The sequence below is a fragment of the Xiphophorus maculatus genome, chromosome 2 (genome assembly GCF_002775205.1).
Source record: "Xiphophorus maculatus strain JP 163 A chromosome 2, X_maculatus-5.0-male, whole genome shotgun sequence".
NCBI lineage: Eukaryota > Metazoa > Chordata > Actinopteri > Cyprinodontiformes > Poeciliidae > Xiphophorus > Xiphophorus maculatus.
The window spans coordinates 3812720-3825194 of record NC_036444.1 but is presented as its reverse complement, the minus strand read 5'-3'; the positions used below and the strand labels follow the sequence as shown (position 1 = coordinate 3825194).

The following is a 12475-nucleotide window of genomic DNA, read 5'->3' as shown; positions in this document are numbered from 1 at the left end:
CTCCCAGAGCTACCGTTGCCATGGGAACCGTCACCAGTGGCAGCCATTTCTCCAGACTCCGTTTACATCTCTCTTGCCCTCTTATCTCATTTGCATGTTTACCATGTGCTGGAAAGTTTGACTCGGCTTCATTTCTTTTGTTTGTCTGATTGTTTGTTTTTTGTCCGTATGTGAACTATTTACTACTTTATCATGGCTCAGTTCCAATCCTTTCACCGAAAAAAAAAAAAAAAATCTAAATGCAGTACTGATTCTAGCAAGATATAGGAGCTTATTTTTGATCAATAATTCCCCAATATTGATCAACAAGTACTAGTTTCACTAGCAGGTTATTTCACTTATAACAAGACAATTCTCCCATGTATTTGGAGCAAACATCTGCCAATGGAATAAGGTTTTTTTTATCAGTATTAAGGAATTATTGAGCTGCTATATCTTGCAGAAAAGTTACTTATAAGTTACTATCTTATTTCAAGTGTACTGAGATATTTGCAGTAACTAGACCATAAATACTTGGTAGGATTTTGTGTTTTTGCAGTGAAAGAAATTGTATCTGTAAATATTGAGCATCAGCCTGCTGTTTAGACGCAGCCATGATGGTTTGTGATGTTTCTCCCACCTGCAGCAGAGACAACTCTCCCAGCCTGAAGGAGATCAGGAACGGCTGCCAGCAGCAAAACGACCGCAAGCCGCCGATGCCGCTACGGCTGCTGCGACCAGAACCGCCGACGCCGCCTCCCTCCACCATCCTGCCTCTCTCCAGCGCCCCCCAGCCATCTCCACCCGCTAACCCGGCGACTCCGTCCATCCCCATCTCCTCCCCGACGCCCTGCCTGCCGCTCTCCCCTCCGCCCTCCATCGTCAACTCCAGCGAGATCCTGGTGGAGCTGGAGCGGAACAACAACACGACCAACGCCAAGCGGAAGGGCGGGCCTGCAGGGGGCGACAGCGAGCCGAACCTCATCGACTGTCTGCTGGTCAGCCCGGCTGTGAACACGCTGTCCATCCAGCTGCCGGCGCAGGCCGACCGAGTGCTGGGCTGCTTCGCCCTCATCCTCAAGATGCTGTGAGTTCACACAACTAGCTAATACTCCAACAAAACATCGTATTAGCAGACTGTTTCTAGGAGAAAAAGAGCTAGCAGCATTTGTCTGCTGTATGTTTATCAGCAGAACAAAACATGCAGTTGAATAAAGAACAGAAAATTCTCATAAGGGTAGCCAGTGAAAACTTTAGGAAAGCTATAAAAAATATATTATATATGTATATATTTTTTAATATGTCTAATTAGATTTTTAACTGAATAAATAAACCTGACCCCCTTTGGGGTGCCACTGGAACAAGATGTAATTTGCAGTTTTCAAAATGTGCAAATATTAAAAGCTTAGACCTGAATGAGATTTTGGTGAAATGAGGAAACCTGGCGTTGGTTGGAGCTGCACTGTTCAGCCTTGCATAGCAGCAGAAACAGCATTCAAAGTTCAGCTCACACAAACTAGGACTTTACTCTGCTGAACTGATTGACAGTTTTTACTCAATCACAGTTTAAGTTCAATGGACTTTTTGCAGATTTTCCCACAGAATGTACATCTTAGATTATGACGTTACATCTAGATTCTGACCCTCCGATTTTAATTTTAACTGCTTTCATGCTCACAGTTTCATCTCCACATTAGCAGTTTACACATCAAAACGTAGGTATTTTTCTCTCCTTTCACCCAGTGTGACTCCCACTGCTGTAGGACTTACAGTTTTCTGTCAAATCACCCCAAACTGCAGAGTACACACCCAAACTCTCATTCACTCCCATTAGAGTTCAGTTCTGATTTTTGTCTATCTGGACTAGAACTGAGGACTTTGTTTAGCCCATCTTACCGTCTACATAAAACATTATTCACACGTATAATTTTACATGTGAGCCCATCAGAAAGTTCTGACCCTCTGGGGTCAGAATTATTTTCAGTGTGGCCCATATTTTGTTACAAAGTAACAGTTTGTTTAGGGCTTCAACTCATTTCTGCCTGCCTCCTGTGAAAGGCGGCAATCGCCATAGAAACAAAAGATTTGGAATTGAATCTCTGGTTTCCATGGCGATTGTGGCCTCACAGAGTAATTTCTTCTTTAATATGTTATTAGGCTTCCTGGAACTCTACACTCAAAAGTGCTCAGAAAATTATATCTGAAGTAGGATTTTTTATTTATTTATTTAATTTTATTTTGTACTTTGGCCCTTTTGAATTTACATATGCAACAAAAGATCTTTCTCAATGCTCATACGTTCTTGTGTGCTTGGTAAGTACGTACTCGACATGTACAGTTGAAAGTTCATTCTCGCTGTGAACAGAAGTACGCGGTACAGTAGTTCTGCTATTGGAACAGAACGTAGTTGGTAATGTTGCTCAGCTAAGATGTTTGTTTTTCTTTATTTTGACCTTTTCTAATTTATGAATGTGAGTGTTTGACGCAGGAATTGGCCTTTTTTAGTACCAAAATACAAAAGTACATTCTTGAGTGGCAAGGAGAGTTGAAGGTTTTTTTTGACAGTTGAAGATCTTTCCCACAATTTCAATAAATGTTCCAGTTTTACTTGGTAATGGGATTATTTTCACATCTATAATGGATAGTAAAATAACAAAAAAATTGATGCCAAATAAATATAATTGAATTTTACGAAAATAGTCGTAACATGACTTTATTCTCGTTATACTACGACTTTATTCTCATATTATTTCATATAGGGTTAGGGTAATCCTATCCCTAAACCTTGTACAAAAACAAGGTTTTATCATAATTTTATTTTATTTTTATAATTTTCTTGGCCCTAATACTCTGTCGTAAGAAACAGCATAGAGGTTCATTCTAGTAGGCGGAGCCTGAGGAAGCTGACCAATCAGAGAGGTTTCTGTCTTTGGAGTAAAAAGCTCATTTAAAGTCCTGCTTTATTTTGTAAACATTTTAAGGTGAACTGAACACTGAGCTGTTAAATTTCCATTATGTTAAAATCTCTGTCATCCACACACACTAACTGGAAACACACACACTAACTAAGCGCTTCCTTTTAGTGATAAATGCTTTCAACAAACCAGTCAGAGTGTCCCAGTTAGAGAAAGGCGAGTGTGGAGCCCCCCTGACTGGCTGATCGCTGCTGATTACAGGGTGAAAGTGGAGCGGCAGCGGGGCGTAGACCCAGCGACTAAGCTGGCAGGCTTAAAAGCAACAGTGTCTGTAGGGTTGTAGCATTTATGACAAAGCTGGAGTTACTTAATCTGTGTAATCTGAGGCTTCAAGAGCTTCTGTTACATCAGCACAACTGTTAATCTGCGTCATCGCAGCGCTGCTCGGGTTTCACTTTCTGCTGTCTTTTTTTAAATGTTACAGGCATCTTTGCATTGTCCTCATGGATTTCTTGCTTTTCTTTTGTGATTTTTCAGGTCGGACTACGATGACTGGAGACCGGCTCTGGCCAGTCTGCTGCAGCCCATCCCGTTCCCGAAAGAGTGAGTTCTCGTATCCTGACTTCTTGCTCTCACCCAAAAAGATTCACAGCTCAGGAGTCAAAAACGTCTGAATAAAATAAGCAAGGAGACGCTTCTGTTTGATTTCTCTTCACTTTTATAAATGAATTAAACAAGCAACTTGTAGAAACACCTTTTAGAAGAAATAACTCTCCAGTTGAGGTCTGGACTTTGATTAGGCCATTAAAACACCTTGCCTCTTGTTTTCAGCCATTTTGCAATAGATATTCTGCTTTAAAATGAAGTCGTACCATCAACCCTCCTCTACCATGCTAGTAACTCATGCTAGGTGTTAATGTTGTGCTGTAGGGTTGGCAGAACTAACTTTTTAGTTAGTGGAACTAATGTTTAGGTTTAGTGATTTAGTGTTAGTGCAACTGGCGTTGTAGTTAGCAGTACTAATGTTTATGATTAGTGCTTTAGGGTTAGTGCAACTAGTTTTTAAGTTGGCAGTCCCCACCGCTGATGGCAGCATATTTATAAAATATGTTTTAGAGCCTGGATGCAGTTATTCTAGTTTAGTGTCATTGTCTGAATATGACAAATCTGAAGGAATTGTTGAACCTCCAAATCTTTTATATTTCTGATTTGGCGTCAAATCCTGCCACATTAGTTTCCCTCCAACACCAGTAGCGCATCCATGACCTAACCTCCTTCTGGCCCCAGTCGCTGTGGATGTAGCCGTGTTTCTAAGAGGCTCCTGCGGGGGCCGGCTTCCTGACGTAGGTGTGTGAAGCAGCGGTCCCAGCCTTCCTGCCCCCAGAGAGCCTGCTGTTATTGGACAGAAGCAGCCCAGAGCTGTTGTTTGCTGGCCCATCCAGAGCTTCATTAGGGTTGACTGGTGAACATTTTGTTGTTTCTCCAACGCTGGGATGCACCTGCTTCTCACCTGCACCACTGCTGCCCCGTTGGCGCTTCAGGCGTCGTTGGGAAGGGCAACAAGCTGACAATAAAATGAGTCATCTTCGCCACGCACGAGTAGAGGGTTGATTTATCCGACTGAGTGGCTGAAACAACACAAACCCAATAGTTAGCACGTTAAACGTAAAGGTCCATGATAGGAAAACAACTGGGTTGTTTGGAGCAGATGTTCTCCCCAAACAGAACATGGCAGCTGGTCTCAAAAGACTTCTGGGAAAATGTAATTCGGAAAAAAATGGAGATGTTTGGCAATGATGCACAGAAGCAAGCTGTTGTGCAGGGTGAAGGAAGGCTCCTGGCAGCCACTGACACAGAGCAATAAATTCAAACACAGCAGCAAATCTACAATAGAATAAGTCTCAAATGATTAATCGAGATTAATCATTTCAGACTTCATTAATCGTCAACTAATTTAGTAGTTGATTAATCGTTAACTGGAGTTTTCTGTGTGTCTTTTTTCTCTTTCAAAGTCTCTTGAAGGCTTTGGTAGAGTGTTAACAGTTTGAATTTCAAACAAGAAAATCTGGTTTTATGCTAGAAATCTAATTAATCAGATTAATTGTGATTATTCAATTATTGAAATAATATAAAGTGCAGTGCTTTGTTTTGCATTTTATAAATATTCTAATTTTAAAAAATTATTTCATTATTTATTTACATTGTTTTATGTATTTTAAATATTTTCTAACATAAGTTTATGATTGAATAAAAAATCTGCAGAATATGCCAATTAATTAATTAATCGTGTGATTAATCGGTTGCTAAAATAATCAGTAGCTGCAGCCCTACAATAGAATGACTAATAAATAAAAAAATCAAGAGGTTACAATGGCCTAGTTAAAGCCCAGAAATCAGCCTGTTTGAAGAGCTGCAAGTTGACAGCAGCTCAGACTGCAATAACAAAGTGATACAGAACCTTTCACTAATTTCCTCTAGAGGACAATTAACTCTCAACAGTCGGAAAATGTAACGAGCTTGTTGCTCTCCTGGAACCTGTGAACTTGTGTCATCAGCGTCTCGTCACTGCAGCTGAAACAAAAAACGCTCCTGTTTCTCACATCTGTCTTTGTTCTCCTCCCTGCAGAGCTCTGGCTCATGCCAAATTCACAAAGTAAGTATCTGAAAGTAGCAAAGTATGCAAAGCCGACTCGGTGGCTTCATCTCGGCCTGACGCTTGTTCCTCTGTCTGCACAGGGAGCTGAAATACGTCATCCAGAGGTTTGCAGAGGATCCCAGGCAGGAGGTGAGGCGCTGCTCCTCTGTGTGACAGAGAGAACGGAGGAGGAAACAATAGCAACATCTGTTTTTCTGTGGCCTTCAGGTTCACTCTTGCCTGCTCAGTGTGCGCTCAGGCAAAGATGGCTGGTTCCAGCTCTACAGCCCAGGGGGCGTGGCCTGCGATGACGACGGCGAGCTGTTTGCTAGCATGGTGAGGCCATTACTCCAAAGGCTAAAAACAAATGCTAATATTAGCGTTGTAAATGCTGTTTTGTTTTATATTTTTATCGCTACTACAGACCAGGATTCTGTGTCTTTGATAAAGCTTGAATTAAATTGGATAACATCTTTGCACATCCTGGACACAAACTGTTTAGACTTTTATCTTCAGGTCAGCACTACAGAACGCGAGTTACTAAAACCTGCTGCCACAGAGACAATTCTTTTTTCTTGTCCTCCTCTTTTGTAAAGACAATACAAATACATTTACATATTTATTGATTTTGTCTAAAGTTCATATTAAAATGTTTTCAATAAAAGCAAAGTGGAACGATGACCAAATTCCTTGTTTTTCCCTTGCCTTTGTCAAATACATTTATATTTAAAACATTTTTCATTAATATCAAAGTAGAATCAAATCCGAATTCATTGTTTGTGTGCACAAACTTGGCAAAAAAAAAAGCACATTTTCTTTTTTATTTCTCTGAATTAATTTTATCTCCAAGTGGAGTAATTTTCTGCAAGGGCTCCATTTTGTACCTTAAAGCACAGCTACTCTCATTCAGAAGTTGGATGCTTCCCTCATGCTGAGGAACTGTTGACAGTAGTTTTATGTCTAACATGCATTGATTTTTAACTTTGTTGCCTGTTTTCCATGTTATTGTTGATGTTTTCCCATTGAAATGAGTCAATCTCCCTCTCTCCTGCAGGTCCACATCTTGATGGGTTCCTGCTACAAAACAAAGAAGTTCCTCCTCTCTCTGGCTGAGAACAAGTTGGGTCCCTGCATGCTGCTGGCCCTGCGAGGGAACCAGACCATGGTCGAGGTCAGAATACAATTTTTACACCTTTTTAGACACTTAAAGTCCAGATGAATGCTGAAACTCCCTACTCAATCTTTGACCTTTTTTTTCTTTTTTATCAGAATTGCACTTTTTTTTTACCAGGTTTATGAGACATTAATATTTTGTGTTCCAGCTTACATTTTCCATTTTAAGATTTGCATTCGTCTATTCCTTTCAAAATCGACCAGAATCTTTTTTTTTTCTAAGTGTGTATCTGCATCAACCAAAAGCACTGAAACCTACTGAGACAAAAGCCATTAGTTTTACAGATTTTGTCTTTGTGTTCTCAGATTTTGTGTCTGATGCTGGAGTACAACATCATCGAGAACAAAGACACGCAGCTGCAGATCATCTCCACTCTGCAGAGCACGCAGGTGGGCTTCCGCATGTACGAGCAGCTCTGCGACCGTCAGCGGGAGCTGAAGGAGCTGGTGAGTTTCTCCTCCGACTCTCCTCTGAAAGCTGCATGTTTTTAATAATTAATTTAGGGGAAGCTAAGTGTGCTAAATGTCTTTAAAGTTAGGTAAAGCGCTAAACAAAAGATTAGCTTTGCCATTAGCAGTTTAGTGTGCCTACTACTGGTTTTCTGTGCTTTAAAAAAGAAACTTATCCTGTGTATTTTTTTACAACTCCAACTTTTCCTTTTTGTTCTCTTCAGCAAAGAAAAGGAGGTCCCACCCGGCTGACTCTGCCCTCCAAGTCCACGGTTAGTTCACCCTCAGTCTGTTATATAAACTCTCCTTCCTGGCTGGCAGACAATAAAAACATTTGCTTCGTCTCTTCCTCACTGCAGGATGCAGATCTGGCCCGCCTGCTGAGTTCAGGCTCCTTCGGGAACTTGGAGAACTTGAGCCTGGCCTTCACCAACGTCACCAGTGCCTGTGCGGAGCAGCTCATCAAGCTTCCGTCACTCAAACAGCTCAACCTCTGGTCCACTCAGGTCTGCAGTCGCTACGACGCGAAACAAACCGGAGGCGGACGAAGCTGTGAAATGACTCGCCTGTGGTTTGTTTTGTGCTCCGCAGTTCGGGGATGCAGGACTGAGGTTGTTATCCGAGCATCTGGCCTGCCTTCAGGTCCTGAACCTGTGTGAGACGCCGGTCACCGACGCCGGTCTGCTGGCTCTGAGCTGTAAGAGATCGCTCGCTGATAAATCTTCTGATGCGTTGGCAGCCGTAGCTGATGGAGCTGCTTTTTGTGTTTCAGCCATGAAGAGCCTGTGCAGCCTGAACATGAACAGCACCAAGCTCACAGCCGACACGTACGAAGACCTCAAGGTAACTCCCGGCAGCTGGAGCAGAAGTTACATGTGGAGGACTCCAAGGTTCAACCCTTGGATCCCTTCTCTTTATCTGATCCTTGTTTTTGTTGGAAAGTTCTGAAGCACAAAATGCCTGTGTTTACGTAGAAAAACAAGACCCTGATAAATTATTTTTTTACTTTTTCCACCTTCAATGTGCATACCTTAGTCACATGTGGAGTACCCCAAGGTTCAATCCTTGGTACCCCTCTTATTTAATATCTACGTGCTCTCTAACTTTGAACTGCCTTGTTGCTGAAATGTTGCTTTACTAATAAACTTGACTTAATAATGTAACAATCAGCAGATTTTAAGTCTTGTTTTCTCTCTTCAGGCCAAACTGCCCAACCTGAAGGACGTTGATGTCCGATACACAGAGGCCTGGTGATCCACCACGGCCTCCTGCCCCATCCATGGTCACACACACACACACACACACACACACACACACACACACACACACACACACACACCCCACCATCAATTGCATCGACCAGAACCTCAGCGCCTCTCCGCCAGCCAGGTATGGAGGAGATTTCTTCAGCTTCAACCACTTCAGGGTGCAGCCGTGAAGGAAAGGTCAACATTTCTCCGTGGACGTTTCATCCCTCCTCCCTTCTACCCTTTTTTAAGGATCTGTTTTAGTCAGACTGCACAGGGACCACACCCATTTCATCCGTCCTTGGCCCTAAATGGTCTCTAAGTTTTGAGGCTCCCTATAATGAACGCTGGAGACGTTCAGGTGTTGTGTCCGAAACCGTTTTCCCTCTAAGGTGAGTTCCTCCTACCAGTTCTGACCTGATGTAGCGTCAATAACCTCACGTTGCATTCAAATACACCTCGTATTCTAGATAATCTAGATTAAAATTAATCTAAAATCAGATAATGAAACTTTAATATCATGAAATACCGCCAGACTTAATCAGCACTTTCTACATATTTATCATGTATTTGTTTTATTAATAATTCAGAAAAGATGGAGACAGAAATAATTTTTTTTAAATTTAGCTACAAAGAAAAAAACCCCATTACATTACCAATAAAAAAAAGTATTTTAAACGTTATTTTCAAAAGGTACTTTAAATCTTAAAGCCATGACTCAAATTTATTGAATGTGATTATATTGGAAAGGGTCAGGCTTGAGTTTTATGTTTTGTATCCAGAAGTTTGGATTATCATGTTGAATTTAATTTTATTAAATTTATCTAATAAAATTATGTATCTGTTGATATCTGACCAGATCTGGAGGGACCCTGTCCCCTGTTAGCCCCCATCTAGGACCACCCATGGCCCAGATGGTCTTCAGCCCCTGAATAATTCTGCTTCAGGCTCTTTTGTCCAGGTCACAAAAATACATAATTTAGAAACATGTCATGTAATTCTGGATCAAGGGACATTCAAGTCACTCCTAAAACAGATTCTAAAGAAATAATACTAAATTTATTTAACAGAAATTAAAGTATTTTTTTTAATCTATGAATATAATAATAAATGTTAAACTGTTGCACTTTTAGCTTCAGTCGTATTGAGATAAAATCACAGTAGGGCTGAGCGATATGGCCAAAAATAAAATCTGATTTTTTTTACATCAGTTCCAGTTTTTAATATTAATAGATCTTTGTCTCACTTTTTTAAAAAAAAAATAAAAATAATTACAGAAAATATTTTCTATCATCTCTTCTATGACTTGTGCAACTGAGTATTGGAGTCGGGCTATAACAATTTATTGTTTAATTTTGAGAATATAATCATAATATCAGCAGAATAAAGACACAATTGTACCACAATAAGTTATAAAATTACACAAAAAAAGTTGTTTTAATGAGAAAAAATCTTTTGGTTGTCAAAATCTAATGTAACCAAGTATTTCCTCGAAACAGACAGTTCTTTGCACAATCATTTCAAAGTTCTGCTACTGATAATAATTTCATGCTGATAGCAAAGTATAACTTCACAAGACACTCACCATTCCTCATTTTAAGTTTTCGTATAGAAGTTATAAAATTACTACTTTTTTCTAACATTAGGACTTTATTATGGCTGTAGTATGGGTTTATTCTCATATTACTTTGTAATATTATGGCTTTATTCTCGTAAATAAATCAAAAAAACCAATCTTAGCTTGGCCCTAAGTTCAAAATCTAAATAAATTGAAGCTGTAAAACACTTGTCAAAACAAGATGGCGGCCCTGAGCGTACCAACATCAAAGTCCAGATTTTTCCAAAAATGTAATCTTTGAAAAACAAAAAATCTATTAATTGATGACATTTTATCTAGAACCGTCTCTGGTGTAGATTTACTGGTGTTGAATTTGCTTTTACTGGTGGAGGAACTCATTTTGCAGCGGAAACTTTGCTCTGCACAATAGCCGTTAGTCTCCGAACCGCTCCATGATGTAGCTCCCTGAACGGACCGACCGAACCCTATCGGAGTCAGGACCTTTCAGTTTTTCCTAAAAAAACAAAACTACTCCTAATGTTCGTCACATGGGGAAAAAAAAGAAAACTGAGTTTTTTATGATCTTGCACATATTTTTCCAGATTTGGAAGTGGATGCGTTCGTGTTCCGCTTGTTTTCGGGAGGGAAAACATGGCGGCTGCTGTTTCTTTTTCTTTTCTTTTTTTCGTTTGTATCCGGACGGAAGAGGAAAACCACTAAGCTCCGAGTGACGTCATGCTGAGTCCTCTCGGGACATTTTTTTGGCTCTGGAAACAAACTGTTGTAGGACAATTTTGCCAAATAAAAAAACAAACTTCTATATCCAACCAACTTCTGTCGACGCTGTTCCGACTTTGAAGAGAGAAAACGATCCGGACGGATTCATTCGTGTACATATTGGATCGGAGCAGTTGTTTGCTACATTCCCTCGGAACCAACGTTTTGAACTTTTTGTTCCCCTCCGGTATCAAACACACGTCAGACGTCCTCTGTCTGGTTAATTTATTGGCGTCAACCTGCCGACCGCTCCCACAGGACAGGACGTTTTGTTTCCTATTTATTTGGTGCCATCGAGGCTGTCTGTATCGACCCGTAACGGTCCGAAAGGTTCGGGCCCGGTTGTCCTGTACATACCGGTGTACATAATCGTCTTTTTGAAGTCCTTTACCTCCTCTTCATCCCCTTTTTTTCTTCTCTAAGCCTGATTTCAGCTGCAGGCTTGTGTTGCCTTCATCTTAACGTTTGTTTGTGGTTGTTTTCCTTGTTTTTTTGTTTTATTTTTTCACACAAAGTGCACTGTAATCATAAAAAAGGAAATGTTTTAATGCATATTATTTTAACGGTTTCCAGCTCTCCTCTGATGATTTAATCACTTTAATCAGTCTTGCTTCCTGTGTTGTTGTTGCTCTAGTTTAAATTTTTTTTGCACGTATGCGTTGCTGCATCATCTTATATTTGTTTTTATAATTTCTATATATATATATATATAGACATATATATATATAGATAAGGTTTGTAAAATCTGATAAAAGGGGGAGTTTGATCACTTGTCTCCTGAAAACGAACGACTGAAACGGGGGGGATTTAATCCCCCAAAAGGCCAGTTCAAAGGGGGTTGATGGAAGCCGATCTGACCGTAGCTGAGCTTTATTCGTTTAAATGTGGCCATTTTTTTTATATAAAACAATAATAATAATAATGCACATATTTCTTGTTTTTCTTAAAGAATGTTGTTCAGATAATCATATCAGAGGTGAGACCCAGTGGTTCCACATTAGCAGCTCGAATTTTACTGCTTTAGTTCATCCTTTAATATTTTTTAAGTTTTGTTGGAGCAGTTTATGTGGGCAGGTAAGAGGGAGATGAAGAAAATAATGTTTATTTAATTCTTTAACTTTGCTGATGCAGCCAGGAGCCAGTTAGGTTGAAAGATTAAAAAAACGCAACAAAATTATCCTTTTATGTAGCTTTAAATGCAACATTTCATGTAATATGAAGGTTTAACACAAAGTGGAAATGAGTTTGTAATTTTCTGCCTTAATGTAGAGACAACAGATTTTTAGAAACATTTTGTTTAAAAACAAATTCTGTTATCCCGGCACTACCACGTTATGACCAGCAGGGGGTGCTGATTCCCCAGTAACGAGCGCTTAAAACGCAGAGGGGAATCGGTGGAAATAAGGAATCATAATCAATAAATTAGAATATTTATTCACTCCAGCAACTCCATAATTAAGTGAAACACATTATATAGACTATTTATACACAGATTAACATTTTCAAGCCTTTATTTGTTACTTATGATTATTTTTTGACTTACAACTAATGAAAACACATTGCATCAAACGAATACAAACAATTTTAAAACAAAAATATGCAGTTAATATAAACTATGGTTGAAGGTTATTTTAGAAATCTGATAAGGTCATATTTTAATTAATTGAATATTAATTTAAGGTGATTTCCCAGCATAATAGACATTTGAATGCTGCACTTTCTCACCTAACTGGCTCCTGGT

General features: G+C 39.8%; 1 protein-coding gene across 1 annotated transcript in view; it reads left to right on the top strand.

The window, feature by feature from the left end:
• The window catches only part of cmip (c-Maf inducing protein), a 37101-nt gene extending 26334 nt beyond the window's left edge, over positions 1–10767 (top strand). Inside the window, exons 10-21 of the mRNA XM_023342638.1 lie at positions 626–1066; positions 3432–3497; positions 5521–5547; positions 5631–5679; positions 5758–5865; positions 6584–6700; positions 7009–7149; positions 7377–7424; positions 7512–7658; positions 7744–7849; positions 7925–7995; positions 8353–10767. Coding sequence (XP_023198406.1) covers positions 626–1066; positions 3432–3497; positions 5521–5547; positions 5631–5679; positions 5758–5865; positions 6584–6700; positions 7009–7149; positions 7377–7424; positions 7512–7658; positions 7744–7849; positions 7925–7995; positions 8353–8406 — 1375 coding nt within the window. The 3' untranslated portion in view covers positions 8407–10767. The remainder of the gene's footprint in view (positions 1–625; positions 1067–3431; positions 3498–5520; positions 5548–5630; positions 5680–5757; positions 5866–6583; positions 6701–7008; positions 7150–7376; positions 7425–7511; positions 7659–7743; positions 7850–7924; positions 7996–8352) is intronic.
• The last annotated feature ends 1708 nt before the right edge of the window (positions 10768–12475 follow it).